Source organism: Equus caballus, chromosome 1 (genome assembly GCF_041296265.1).
Source record: "Equus caballus isolate H_3958 breed thoroughbred chromosome 1, TB-T2T, whole genome shotgun sequence".
Lineage (NCBI taxonomy): Eukaryota > Metazoa > Chordata > Mammalia > Perissodactyla > Equidae > Equus > Equus caballus.
The window spans coordinates 86,441,154-86,456,891 of NC_091684.1; the positions used below are offsets into that span (position 1 = coordinate 86,441,154).

The window sequence follows — 15,738 nt, forward strand, 5'->3', positions numbered from 1 at the left end:
ACTGCTTTTCGGTTCTTCCCCTAAACCATGAGCCAGCTGGAGAACAGGGCAATCTCTGGACATCTGGCATGTTGGAGAATAAGCTGATGTAGTTAACTATTCTGAGAATTAGAGAAAAGTACAGTAATGAAAGGAGCACAGGCTTCAGAGCCAGGAGCCCTGAGTTCCAGGACCAGCTCTGTCACTGCCTGCCTGGGCAGCTTCCTTAGACTTCTCCAGGCCCTGACCTCCTTCACTGTAGAAGAGTTGGAATCACTGGTGCTGAACTTCCTTTAAATTAATTATTAACTTCTTGAGAATGTGGCACAGGGCCATGAACCCTCTCACTAGCAAACAAAATGCAAGTAGACACAAACACATGAAGTATTGCCTACAACCGAAAGAGGTTCAAAGACCTCCTGAGACCCTTCCACAGACCCGGTTGGGAGGTCCCGAACTTGTGATCTTCAAGATCCCGTCTAAGATCCTATGTGACTTGGATCCTCCTATCCAGTAATTAAGAAACCAGAATGTTCTAAAATAGGGGTTAGCACACTATGGCTCCTAGGACAAATCTAGCCTGCTGTCTGTTTTCATAAACAAAGTTTTATTGGAATACAGTCAAGCCCATTCATTTACCTATTGTCTACTGCTGCTTGTGCACTAAAACCACAGAGGTGAGTAGTTGCAACAGAGATTGTGTGTAGCCAACAAAGCCTAAAATATTTACTATCTGGCCCTTTTCAGACAGCCTGCCAAATCCTACCCTAAAATAACACAAAAGTAACTTCAAAACAAATTCAATTTTCCTTCATAAGGCAAAAGGCATGTAATCCCACAAAGCCCCATTACAGTGGGAGAAATCAGTGTCGGAGTGCTCTGGACTACCTGCATGGAAACAGGGGCATGTATCCAGAAAAATCCCACAAAGAAATGGGGTCCTCAGCATCTACGATGTACTTCCATCAAAAACATTTCACAAAATTGGAATAAGGAAGTATCATGTTGATTAAAAAGAAATCAAATCTTCCACCCCACACCCACTGGGATTATTCTTCCAAAAACCCAGAAGAATAACAAGTGTCTGTAAAGATACAGAAAAATTGGAACCCTTGTACACAGCTGGCAGAAATATAAAATGGTGCAGCCACTGTGGAAAACAATATGGTGACTTCTCAAAAAATTTAACATAGAATTACCATATGATACAGCAATTCTACTTCTGGGTATATACCCAAAGGAAAGGATATCTGTACACCCACATTCTCAGGAGCAATTTTTATAACAGCCAAAAGATGGAATAAACCCAAATGTCCATCAATGGATGAATGGATAAACAAAATGTGGTATATACATGTAATGGAATATTATTCAGCCTTAAAATGTAACGAAATTGTGACACATGCTACAACATGAGTGAACCTTGAGGACACTAAACTAAGTGAAATGAGGCAGTCACAAAAGGACAAACACTGTATGATTCCACTTATATGAGGTACCTAGAGGAGCCAAATTCATGAGAAAGAAAGTAGAATGGTGGTTGCCAGGGGCTGGGGGGAGAGGAGAATGTAGAGTTTTGTTTAATGGGTACAGAGTTTCAGTTTTGTAAGATGAAACGAGTTCTGTGGATAAACGGTGGTAACGGTACCACAATAATGTGAATGTACTTAATGCCACTAAACTACACACTTGAAAATGGTTAGGATGGTAAATTTTATGTAACATGTATATTGCCACAATTTAAAAAAAAGGACAACAAATCTGCCACCCAATATTTAAAAATCCTCACAAAACTGTACATCGCCAATCATTACACCTTTATCAACAGACACTGCATAATAAGTATCATTTTTACTTGAGTATTACTTGTCCATAAAAGAAGCCAGTTGGAAAATGAATGGGCTGCTGTGTTTATAAACAGAAGAGATTCAAACTATTTTCCCCATTTGACCACAAACACTAGATAACTAGGCGTCAGCTTGACTCTGCAGCTTCTGGTTGTTTTCTCACTAGCAACTACCAATGTGGCAAATGCTCAGGGACATCTTAGACAGGAGGAAAAACGGAATTCTTACCAAGCGTTCGAGCCCATAGTCAGCTTGGGCAATACTAGTGCTGCTAAAAGTATTTGTTTCAATGATATCCGCCCCAGCCAGCAAGTAGTCCTGAAACAAAAGACAGCACGTCAATACTCAGTTTAGAATCCCTGTCTCCCAACCATAAACATGTCTTCCATCATCATCACCACCAAGCACCTTTGGACCACTTACTAAGTGATGTAAGGCACTGCACTAGAGGCTAGGGATGCAAAAAGTCCTAAGGATTTCATAGAAAGGCACGTGGTGTAAATAAATGAACGCAGAACTTGAATTCAGACAAAGTTCACACACTAAGTTGTGTGAATTGAGTCAAGTTCCTTCAACTCTCTGAGTTTCAGTTCCCTCATTTGAAAGTATTATAACCCTTCTTCACAGGGTGGCTATTTGATGATATAGACAACACATCAAGTGTCTGGCACAGGATGGCACTCAACAAACATTAGTTCTGTTCCCTTACCTTCTCCCTGCTTCTAATCCTCAGCATCTGATCCTCACTGTGAACCGTACTCTCTCTGAGATCTCAGTTCTGACCACAGTTGTTTCCATCCACATCTCCTAGTCCCACTGAATCAGATCTGCACCCTTACTAGAATCTTGAGGAACGTGGTGGCCAGCTTCCTGTTTCCTCTGTTTGAAACCTTTCCTCCTCGTCTCACTCCTTGGACACCACCTCAACCTCAACGTGAGGAGCACTCTGGAATCCCTCAACCCCCGTGATTTTCCAACAGTGAGTACCCAGCCCCTCCTACGCTGATGAACACTGTTTGCAGAAGAGCTGGGAAATGAAAACCAAGATTTACACATTTATATCAATAAGTCACAAACATCCCAAATATCCATCAATAGGGAAATAGCTAAATAAACCATAATATATCCATTTTATTACATGCTATGTGGCAGCTAAAAAATATTGTGTACCTCTGCATATAATGACAAGGAAAGATCTCCAAAAATATTGTGGAGTAGAAAAACAAAATTGATATATAAAGCATGACACCATTAAGTTTAAAACTTACATACACACAAACAGTAATATGAGATTTCTACAGATATATATGTACATATATATATGTATACACATGTATACATATATAAAAAATGAATTACAAAATAATATGGAAAGATAAACACCAACTAATATACGTAGTTATCTCTGGAGAAAAAAATAGAAATTTGGAGTAGTGGTCAAAAAGGAATCTATCCTTATCTACAACTTTTGTTTTATAAGAACAAATTAAAATTTTTCAAAAAGGCAAGAAAAACTGAAAACAACCTTAATGCCTAAGAATAAGGAGATTAGTTAAGTAACTGACGATATATACATAGAACAGGTTATTGTGAAGTCATTAAAACCCTGTTTCAGAATATTTAATGCCCATGGTATATAAGTAAAAAATGTAAATTATAAACCCGTATGAAGTAATATAATCTTGATTTAATTTTAAAAATCCAAGTAAAGAAAACTAGACTGAAATGTAAATTAAAATGTGTGAATGGTAGTTACGTCTTGGTATTGATACTATAAGTGGTTTTTATTTTCTCCTTTACGCTTTTCTAGCAAGACCTTTTTTTTTTCCTTTAACAATGAGCACATACTGTCCTTATAATTACGGAAAAATATTTCTAAATTCCCAGTTATTATTTTCTCCAATTTTGTATAGGGTTGAAAATTTCCATAATATAAAGTTTAAAAGGTGTTTCTTCTAGCTCTGCACTCTCTCCACCTTCTTTCCTGGCTCAATATCCCACTCATGGGCTCCAGATATGACACCCCTTGATTCCAATCTTATTCTCACCAACTAAAAAAATGCCTGATCTGGAGTAAGCTATTTAATTTCTCTGCTCCTCAGTTTTCTCCAGAAAAAGCTGACAAGATCAAAGGAGGGCATTAACGACAGCATTTCTACAGGTTAACAGATGTTTTAAATATTGTTTCCTGTGGGTCTCAGCCTATCAATAATGAGGCGTTCAGCTAGAAAAGCCTGAGGCACTTAGCTGGGCTGCACTACTTGTTGGAGCATCACCTAAGCCAATGTTGTGGCTAGACTGGACCTTGTGTTTATTAGGATTGCAAGACAAACCTCAAAAACCACTATCAGGGGACTTTTGAAAAAACAAGGTTTATTACCTACAAGTCCTAGAGGATATAGGCATGGGGCGCCTGGGGCCACAGAGCAAGGTGGGCAGAGGATGCAGAAAGGTAAGTACACGAGTGTGAACATAGGGTTCTGCATTTAGTGGGATCGAGGGTGGGGTGCCTAGGTTTTGAGGGTTCATGCTTTATTGGAGAATTTAAAACATAAGAGCAGGAATTAGGGTATGAGAAGGGAAAAGCAGTCACTCGAACGGTCAGTTATCTGGGTCACCCAGGGCGTTCTGAAAGGGAAAGTTCATGGGTGGGAGCTGCCCGGTTCCTTCTTTAGTTGCTCAGCTAGTAGCTGCGTCATAGAGCTGGCAGGTGTTGATTCAAGATGGATGTCTTTGAAATGGGTGCCGCTGCAATCAAAAGCTTCATGTCAGGCACTCGGATTACAATCAAAGAAGCTTACTGTCAAGGCACTTTCACTACAAATATAACTTGGACATTCCATTAAAATTAAACATCAGGGGATCTGACCTACCATCACTGACTCCACTAGGAATAAGCGTGAAAGTAACCCAGTCTCTTTCCCTTCTTTGTCCATGAACACGACTTGGTTTCTACATTCAAACAACTCCAGCCAGTAAATATTCACCCAGGAATGCCATAGCCAGGTATATCTTATTGTATTTACAGCCATTTTTGCTTTATGTACCTATCATGGCAACCTTGTTGTTGTATCCAGATGCCTATCTAATACACAGGACAGCGATTCATTCCTTCAACAGTATTCACTGAGCTCTTACCATGTGTGAGATACTGGTCTAGGCAGGGGATGTGGAGTGAAAAACAGGCATAAATTCCTACCCTCAGGAAGCTTATATAAGGATAACCCATGTGAACAATAATGACAAAGCCACATGGCATGGTATTTCGTACGAGTTCATCAACTGTATTATAAGAATTGATATTTGTAACCATACCGAGCAATTCATACCCATGACAACATTCCCAATCAACAATATACTGAGATTTTACAATGGGATCTGACTATGTATTCTCACGGCCTAGCGGAAAAACTTAGTTACCATTCTTCCTGCAGAACCAAACCTGTTCAAGGACCAATTTTGAATCTTGCAGTACCTACAATTCCCATTATGATCAAAGCAAAGGCATTCTTATTTTCTTTCCAATGAAGCCACTCTGCATCTTAGCTAGACCAAAGTCTTGACCACCCAATAGAATGACCCCTTCCACACTCAATGAATCAATCAGTGAGTGAGTTGTTTAGGTGATTTTTTTTTTAAGAAGAGCCTGAGACACCTATAACAATGCACTTCTCCAGAAGATAAACCTTTCTCACTTACTGGTAAATATGCTTTGTCCTTCTAATTGAATCTAGACCAGGAAAAGAGATTAAATCACCTTATTATCTATTCTAGTAATAATTCAATAAAATTCCTATGATAACGTAGAAAACAATTTAATTCTATGTTTATTTTTAAATTTTAAAGTCTAGCAATACCCAGTTACTTGCTTCTGATCTCTTTATGTTGACTTGCCATTTTTACTGGAGACAGAAAAAGGGAAGGAAAGAACACGGGATTTCAAGTCAGTAAATCTCTCTAAGGTCAGGCAAGTTGTTTAACCTCTGTGATCCTCAGTTTCCAGATCTACAAAATGAGAATAATAACTCCCTTTCAGTTTTACTTCATCAGGGCCACTGTAGTGACTTAAATAAGACAGCGTATGTGAAAAGCCTAATGTGACCATGATTTTATGGCTTTTCATTCGAGAATAAATGCCTCAAAAGCAGAAAACCTACCTTCCTCACCTCCTTATCCTAAGTGCTCAACACAGTGCACGACTTTTATTTGGTGTCCAACACCTGCTTTTGGAACAAATCACTCTTTCCGTGCAGCGGTCTGCCCTCAGTGCACAAACGGCTTGTAGAATGACGGAATGAAAATGCAAGAACCTGGGGAGACTTTACCTTATGGATTTGGTAAATGACGTCAGGTTTAGTAATACTTAAAATGTCATTGTTGCCTTTCAGAGGCCTGGCGTGATCTCCAAATTCTTGACCTCGAAAGTCGTCTTCACTCAGCTTAAGCCGCTGGATCATGGTGCCCATCCCTCCATCTAGCACCATAATCTTCTCCTGCAGAATAGCTTCAATTTCATCCTGCAGGGTTTTCTTCATACCTGCTGTAAAGAAATTAAAAATTTGACTTTAAAAACTGAAGGGGAAAAAGAGGGCTGGAGAGGGAGTCTAGAGTAATTTAGAACAATTCACAATAAGGAGTAAATGGGTCTTATAAAAGACATACTCATAACTACAACACTAGAAAAATGCTGCCCCAAAATGTTTTGAGTTATAATAATGCCTAATACAATAAAAGCTTGTACACGGAGCAAAATCACTGGTGAAGCACCAAACCAAGATTAAAGTAGGCTGTAGTTATTCCTGTTTCAGAGATGAGGAAAACAGGCAGCAAAGAGCCAAGTGACCCAAGGCTAGGCCAGGCCACAGAAGAAAGTCTTCAGGGCTCTCTGTTAATTCTGTGCACATGCTCCCTCAGTAGGGAGACTTAGCGTGCATAATCAAAAACCACCAATAATTCCAAACTGCCATTTAAATTTTTAACTTTGTCTCCCCCACCTATTGCCAGAACTAATAATAGCCAACACACAGGGTTTTACTCACCTCTGTTCCATCTATGAAATAATAACCAGCTAATACCCTAGAACTTCTCAACTCTCCCCAGGTCCTTGACTTCTCCTAATTCCCAGCCCTGAAAAGCCACCAATGCCTACTCTTTCCAATCCTATTTTCTGGTTTCCGAGAACGACTAGAAAGTCACAAAACTAGATTCGAATTCTGATTAGAATCAATGAAAATCCATATTATTGAGCCTCTTCTTTGGCTCACCTTTTCTGGGTTACCCTCCACACTTCCTATATCTGCTGTCCCAAACCTCGGCTCTCTTTTAGCACCAAATCCTTCTCACCCTTTTCACTCTACAGGTGATTTCACCTAATCCTATACAAAGAAGCCTTCTGTTGGGCACTCCTCAAATTCACCACCCCCCACCTAACAATCTGCTTGCAGCTTGGCTCACTCTATTTTCCTTCTCTCTACACCTTTAAGGCCTGGGCTTTGCTTGCTCTGCAAAAGCCCACAAGCCCATTGCAACCGTGCGTCCTCTTGGCTCCCTTCTGAGCAAGACGCCCAGCTATTGGGATTTGTCACAATCTAGCGCCTAGACAGCCTGGATCCTACTGTATCTCACTTACAGAACATCGTGTCTTAAAGGGACAGAGAGCCCCTCCACATGAGCTACTGTTCCTGGGAATGCTGGTTGTACCCAGTAGAGCCCCTTGGCAAGCATATAGCCTTCATGTGCCCCGCCTATATAAGAAACCCCTTCCCCACCCGAGGTTGCAGGTGCACATTACTGTCCAGCCAGCTGCCACTGGACCTCCCTGTAAGTAACTCCCAATAAACCCATACGTCTCCTTCACCAACTCCGGGTCTTTTCTTCGGTCTCTCTGCAACTTATCCTGCACCGCTCACCCAACTGGGCGTGTGGCCAGACAGCACCTAATCACCACCATCCCAACACCTCCCATTGCTCATCCCATCTATCCCTTCCCACCTCCAGCAGTTATACCTCAACTTATCTTCTTGATGTGGCATCCTCCCCCACCACTCTACTGAAATTATTTTCTAAAGTCACCAATGACCTTCTAATTATCAGAGACACTTGGCCCCAATCTTAGACCCAGATATTGAACTGTCCACCTGATATCACCACCTAGAATAGCCACCTACCCCTCAACCTAATATTCAAAACCAAACCGGCTACATTCCCTGTCTGATCTCCCTCTTTCTGGACTGGTATCACCCTTCCCAGAAATCTGACCAGAAAATCTAGCTATTATCTGACTCTTTATTCTCCCAGATAACCAACATCTACTCAGATCTCAAGGCTACAGATTTGGCCTCCAAAATGCCATTCGCACTGGTCCCACCTTCCATCACCAATGCCAATCCTTTCTTCAAACCCTCACTACACATTCCAGCCATCACAAATCCTCTCCGAGCTTCAGGCTGCATTCAAAAAACGAAGAGTAACAATACCTGCTCTGCCCACCACAAAGGTTGTTTTACGGGTTAAAAGAGATCATAGATGTGACGATGTTTTGTCAACAATCAAGTGTCCTAGAAAAGTAGAGATCACCACCTCACCACTGTACCTCGTCACCTTGTTTTCAAATCCATCCCATGTCCCACTACCAGATTAATCTTCCCAAAGAACAATTTCAAACCAGTTGCTTCTCCTACTTAAAACCTTCAACAATACCCTACTGCCCACCAAAATTAATACAAGTTACTTAAAACAAATCACAATGACACCAGCCTGTCTTGTCAACCTTTCCTTCTGTGCTCCCTGAGAGAGAAGCAAAGCTCAAGTCAAATGGGGCTAGCTGTAAGCTTTTTGAGCTCCTTGGAGAAAAAGACCGAGTCTAGACCAACTCATCTCTATCTGTAGCAACACCAAGGAGAGTACCTGGCACTTAAGTGTTCAATAGATATTGCCTTAATTGAGATGGCAAAAAAGTGAGGGAAGAGGAGAAAGAAGAGGGGGTCATTTGAAGTCCAAACCAGTAATGTATGAATATTTGTAAGCTGGCATTGGGTGCAAATTTACAACCCTGCCCTGTCTGCCTGTCCAGAGTCTCAGGTCCACAATACAGGATCAGGGGCTAAATGGTGGCTACAGAGCTATTTTGACTGAATTACTCCACGTAGGCTTCAGGAAGGCTGCTCTGGTAACCTGCAAGGCAAATTTGCCAATATCTGGTTTCTTTCCCAAAGAGCATTGTTTCTTTCAGGGTGTACTATTCCTTTCCAAAGCCAACTCACTGGCTAATTCTGTTTATTGAGCTTGCAGGTGAGATAAACACTTCCTGAAAAAGGAACAAAGTCAAGATCCAATGATCTGACCAGTAGTACTTCAAGTACCAAAGGGACAAAAATCACTTTTTGGGAAATGTGAAGAAAAGGTAGGGCTTACTGAAACATATAATAGGAAGACTGCAGGCATCCGGCAGTGGTCTAGTCATTTCAAGCTAAAGTCAACAAAGCAAATTAAGGTGTGGCATTAATTTGGACATCCCATCATGTGACTGTCCTGTCAGCTGGGAAGCACTCAGAATCTGATTATGATTAAGCTAATGGTGACAGGATAACAAAAGCCACAAAATCCAGGTTTTAGTCCCAGCTCTCATAAGTTGCTATGGGGTTTTGGACAAGATTTCATGCTTCTGCAAAACGGGAAAATATCAGCTCTGCCTTTATCATAGCAACTGTGAAAATAAAATGAGATAATGTATTTAAAAGCATATTTCAGATGTTAAGAGCTGGGCCTCTCAAATCACACAAGTCATGAAATGAGACATATGTGCTTGACATAAACACCCCATCAATGTTTAACTACTCCTATTATGTCATTATTATCACATAGCTAACAAGAAGTGGAGCTAAGATTGAAACTCTAAAGGTTGTGTTCTATATACTACAAAGTCCAGTGGGCCATGAAAAAACATCATGTGAGCCTGCGGCTCTCATCCCTAATCATGCTGGGGCAGGAGGCAGGAATGGCATGTTTGCAGGTCTGGAAATGAACATCAGTCTGGCAAAGATGACAATGCTCAGTGAAAATAATTAAAGGGAGATAGTTTCAAATGGGGAATGGGAAGAGAGAAGATTAAAAACTTTAACCTATATGCCCAACTGAACTCCTTTCTTTTTTTTTAAGATTTTATTTTTCCTTTTTTCTCCCCAAAGCCCCCCAGTACATAGTTGTATATTTTTAGTTGTGGGTCCTTCTAGTTGTGGCATGTGGGATGCCACCTCAGCATGGCTTGATGAGCAGTGCCATGTCTGTGCCCAGGATTTGAACTGGCAAAACCCTGGGCCACCGAAGAGCAGCACGCAAACTTAACCACTCGGCCACGGGGCCGGCCCCTGTACTCCTTCCTTTTTAAAAGGATGTAGCTGCAGTCTACCCTGAAATGAGATCATGTGAGCTTAACTGGGTGACCGAATCAACAGACCAGTGGGAGCACAAGGTGAGGACGTGGGGGAAGTAGGTCACACATTCGAAATTTAATTTTGAAAAGTATTCAAACCTTCTAGAAAAAATGCAATCTTTTCCACAAACAATGAAGTATGTCCTTTGGCATCAACAAAATGGTCAATCAATATTATATTATTTACTTGTCTTTGTTCTTCTATCTCCTCCAATAAGCAAGTACACACATGTTTAATGGGGACAGGAAGAAGAAAGGACAAATTAACATAACAACATAAGAAATGCAGTACCTTCTCCCACCATGAACTACCTCATCAGTGTTGGTTTGGCATTTCTCTACTCACTATAAATCTGACAATGGGGTGTGCCTCCACTACTCCTCCGATTTTCATAAAAAGTCTAAGCACTTTTCCATGGGGCCTCTACTGTATTCACTTTTCACTCCAGAAATATAAACTGTTTTCAGTCTTTAAGACAGTTCACTATTTACCATAAAACAACCCCACCCCCACACATACAAATTCTAAGATCTTAAGAGTCCTCGTATATGCAAGAGATCAAAGGTTTTTTTTAAACTCTAAACATCTCATTTTCTTATAAGAAACTTGACAAACTTATTCTATAACTAAAAGCCCAGAAAAAGCTAAATTAACTTTGAAAAAGTGGAAAGAGGCAACTTGGTCCATCAAATATGATATACTACAAAACCATATCATAAAATTAGGAAAATTTTTATAAAATATAGAATGTCTTTATTATTTAGAATAAGGAAAAATTTCTTAAGACTCAAAAAGCCCAGCCTATATGTTAAAAGAAAAAAAGATGAATGTGACTACACAAAAACTAAGGATTTCTGTCAAACGAAAGTCACCATAGACAAAAGTAATGAACAGATTATGGATTGGAGGAAGATTTTGCAAGGTCTAAAACTGAAAGGGACTAAAATCTATTCCTACAAATCAATAAAAAAATCAAATAGAAAAATGGGCAAAAGGTATGAATAGGCAAGTCGAGGGAGAGGAAAACTCCTCTCAACAATCAACAAGTATATGAAGAGATGCTCAAGCTCATTAGCTATCACAGAGATGTGAAAGAAAATAAGATGATACCAATTTATACCCAGAAGATGGGCAATAATTAGGGGACCTGATAACGCTAAAGAAAATCTGAACCCTCAAAGACGTACATAGGAATGTAGACAGATACAGCCATTCTGAAGAGCAGCTTAGCAGGACTCAGTAAAATAAAGCACGTGGGTATATTTCCCAGACAAAGTCTCACACAGATCCATATAGAACACAAAGGAGGATGTCTGAAAGAGTGGCAAGTTGGAGATAACCCTGGGAAACGGCAAAGCAAAATGTGGTGAATACTCATGTGGAATACTACATGGTGGTAACCAGACATACCACTGTATTGCTGTAGTGTAAGGACAGAATACTGAGTAAAAAAGTCAAAAATGGCTAACTCCCAAGATACTATTTATATAAATTAAAAATACACATATACACAGACTAGAGTCTACAAGGACATGTACAAATACATGGAAATATGTGAAACAGGCTGCCTAGGGGAGCAAGAGAATTGTGAATAGAAAATAGAGGTAAAGGGAATACATAATAAAATAAATACGAATAGGAATTCCAAAGATTGAATACAAAACAACTCTGCAACCGAGGTCCTTAAAACTCCATTGCTTCTACATTATCCTCATGCTTATTTATCCTTTAGGGGATAACGTAAGATTTCTCTTTTAAAGAAACTAAAGGGTATTCCTCCCAGATTTCTTGGTGTAAGTGATCACTATTCTTATCCTTATGTATTCCCCAAGCTTTTCCAGTAGGGGATTATCTTTCAGTGGCTTCTAAAAGTGAAAAACCAGTTGTATGGGTATAAAATGGCTGTAAGTGTATCGGTTGTTAACCCTCATGATCGCGTGGCTGACTGGGAGCTGTAGCTGGCTACCACTGCCCAGCATCATGAGAGAGGATCATCCCACATAACGCCAGCCCAGGGAAAGATCAAAATTCAAACTCAAAGTAGTTTCTATTGAACGCATATTGTTTGGGCACCATGATGAAGTCAAAAAAATCCTAAATCAGGGACCATCTGTATACAGATAACGCAGTCCAGAGAAGAGAGTCCAAGGAAGGTCCTTGTCTAGTGAGCCTAAGAGATTAACAGTGTTCTCCCCAGTTTGAGAGGACTTGTCAATATATTTTGTTTATTCAGATGATATTTTTTTCTGCCATTAACATTTTAGTTTCTAGCTAATGATATTTTGACTCACAGAAGTGTTCCAGAGGATAAAAAAGTGTGGGATTAACTGGTTAAAGCACCAATCAGATGTCAGGGGGATAAATCGCATAGTACCACCTTTAAGAACTATTCTAAAGAACGACAAAATGAAGGCATAAGCAATAAGCCCCTAACATGTGGATTTAAGTAATAAATTACAGCGTCAGGAACACATCTCCTCTGGAGATATAATGATCCCATGTAGGTCTGACTGACTTAAGACTCCCAGATCCACTGTGCTAAATGGGGAACACACAGGGCAAGGAAAAGAAATTTTTATTTTCTGCACTATAAACAAATGATGCTAATACTTTCTCAGCAGTTTCCTACTTTTACTATATTAAAGACCATTTTACTGCTGCCCTACAAGTCCCTTGCAAATACTTCTCAATATTCACTTTTGAATCTCTTATTTCTAGTTCACACCAACTTGCTACACTCTTTTATTGCTTGTGCACTATTCCATTTTTGAAATACATTATTTCCCCTTTGATTTTAATCAGACAGAGAAGGATTAAGAGATATATAACTGGCTAATATCAATTTACTGGTTCACTTACTTATTTTTTCATTAATCATTCATCAACTGAATTCCAGATAACACGCATAATACTAGGCAAGGATGAAACCGAGCAATCTTTAGTTAAAAGTTTTCTCACAAGAAGTATTTACTGCCCCACCAGCCTCCTTCCTAAGGGGGTAAAACCATGGTCTGATGTCATGGACATTTAGCCTTAAGATCCAACCTTGAGATTCAGGAATCTCCAGTACTTCATTAAAAAGCTTCACTAAGACTGGACACGGTGAGTGACTAAGGGTTTTTAGGAAGTTAAAACCTGATTCTCATCCCAGCATACAGGTTGCCCACACAGAGAGAAGCAGAAATATACCTGAAGTCTTTTCTGGGCCCAAGGGCCTGGCTCAGAGCTCCTTCATGGGCCCTAGACTTGCTTAAACCGGGGTCCCTTGGTGCTCAGCTGTGGAGCTGAGCCTTCGGGCAAGGAGACTGCACTAGGTCCAGACACTCAGCAATTTTCCTTCAATTTTCTGTAAAAAGATCACTCACTATTCAAAGTATTCTAACTCTTCAGATGAACTTTCTGATGAAAAGGAAATCAGATATTTCGGTTTTTAATTATATGGGGAGGAGACAGCCAGAAGTCTTGAGGAAGAGATATTACTCAAACAACCATACAATACCCCCTTGAGAGAGACAGGTCACAGTTTATAGCAACAGTGATAAAACGTCTCGGTTACAGTTCCACTAGGTTCATGAACAACTCTAACAGTCCCATTTATCAGAACCAGAAAATCAAGAGGGTCACTAGTTCACCTCTGAACAATTTCCTTCTGAGTTATGAATTTAGTATTCACCTTCCTCCTGGAGCTGAACGTCCTCATTCTGTCACAGCACACCTACTGCTCCTTATTTCTGATTCTGTTTCTCCATTTCCTACCTCACTCCTCAGATGTTTTTCTGGGTGTATTTGTCCACAAATTATAACCTAGGATGACCTTAGAGAACTACAGCTCATCATAAAGCTAAAATTATATTCAGTTCCTGTGCTAGTTTTTTCTCAATGCAAAGCCACCAACATCAAAATCACTTGAGATTCCTACCCCCCATCTCCACCTACTATCTGCTCATCTATTTTAACATAAGGACTCTGTGGACACAGGAGTTTGCAGAACTACTGTTCTAAACCTGAAGTGGAAAATAAAAGTTCCACGTAGTTATAAATAGTTCTCTGGGTTTCCTTATTTCTCTCTCAGCATCTGAACTTTCTTCGGCTGAGCACAGCAGGCGCCTAATACTTCTTGAATAAGAACACTAAATCATGCAAAACTTCCACCCGTCCTGCAGGAACATGCTCCATCAAACTGCAAAGCTGAGCTACTTCGACCGTAGGAGGGTGTTTCGGTCGCACGGGGTGGTGGCTTTGAGGGCGTGGAAGGTTCGTTTGCCTGGGGAGGAAAGCGTGCAGGCGGGACCTCGGGGCTCCTGCCCAAGTTCGAAGGGGCCGGCCGCTCGCCCGCGAGGAAACATGGCCAGGCGTGTCCAGCCCGCACGGAGTGTCAGCCCAGGGACTAGGAGGCCACAGCACCAGTCAACGGAACCGCGGAGCCCGGGGCGCAGCGTTACCGGATGGCGTCAGGTCTCGGAGCGCGGGTGACATGTCGCGGAGTCTCCTCCTCCTCGGGCCGGGGACGCGGCGGGGAAGATACGCTCTCCACAGGCGACGGCCGAGAGCGAAGCCAGCCAGCGCCGGGCGAGCCTGACACACAAGGCTAGGGCCTCTTGCCCCTCCCGGAGGCCCAGGAAGCGGCGGGCACTGAGGGCCCCGGGGCCTCCCCGCACCAGCGCGCCACGCACTGGGCCACGCTCGGGGCCTGGGCGCGGCGCCGCGATGACAGGCGGACCCGAGGCTGCTCCAGCTGCTCAAGCACGTGCTTTCTTCCCGGTCACCTGGCCTGTGCCCGGCGCAGGCCTGGCAGGCAGACACGTATGACCAGAGACCAGGTCGCCCACAGAGCGCGGAAGCGGCCCCGAAGACGAGGACCACGTGGCTAACGGCGCGCCAGGTGGAGCTCTCAGTCCCCTAAGGTCTTCGGACAACTTAGAATGCTCTTAGTTTCTGCGATCAATCTAGCCTCTGCGCGGGAGGTCCCGCCTCCTCTGGCCTGTGATTGGTCTCTACGAGCCCGCGGCTGTAAAAACTGATCGATCTCAGCCAATTGCCTGAGATTTCGCCCCAGGGATCTCTGGGAGACGTAGTCCGGCAGCCCAGGCCTCCCGCGGAGGCTTTGCGCATCCCTACGCCTAGTATCCGTAAGTGCCGTCCCGGTGGCCTCTCCAGGTTTAAGTCGTGGTGCGAAGTTGGCGCTGGCCTCATCATGTTGCGTGGTGTCAAGAGCCCGAAACCTGAGTCAGAAGAGCACATTCTAGTCACGTTTTGCTATTGGCTGACGCTGGACAAGACACTTTAACCTCTTAGTCTCTATTCTAAACGCTATAAAACAGGAAATGATGGTGGTAATAATTACTGTTTTATAAGGTTGTAGTAGGGATTAAATGAGACTGTGTGAACGCGCTGTGAAAATTCAGAAGTACACGTGTGCATGTTAATTGTCACTTATTGGCAGTAAACATTTATTGAGTGCCTACTGTGTGTCAGGCATT

General features: G+C 41.8%; 1 protein-coding gene across 4 annotated transcripts in view; it reads right to left on the reverse strand.

Annotated features, from left to right (window-relative positions):
• MTR (5-methyltetrahydrofolate-homocysteine methyltransferase) overlaps positions 1 to 15,247 on the reverse strand; it is a 102,965-nt gene extending 87,718 nt beyond the window's left edge. For 2 of the 4 annotated variants that reach the window (XM_070228822.1, XM_070228814.1), the window contains exons 1-3: positions 14,701 to 15,236; positions 6,152 to 6,366; positions 2,055 to 2,144 (exon numbers count right to left, since the gene is read on the reverse strand). Coding sequence is in view for 3 of the 4 variants with exons in the window: in XM_070228814.1 (XP_070084915.1) it covers positions 2,055 to 2,144; positions 6,152 to 6,366; positions 14,701 to 14,734 (339 nt within the window). In the remaining variant the exon portion in view is untranslated. Of the gene's footprint in view, positions 1 to 2,054; positions 2,145 to 6,151; positions 6,367 to 13,931 lie in introns of all 4 variants that reach the window. The other 2 variants (XM_001914916.6, XM_023646964.2) reach the window with 2 other exon arrangements.
• Positions 15,248 to 15,738: the final 491 nt, after the last annotated feature.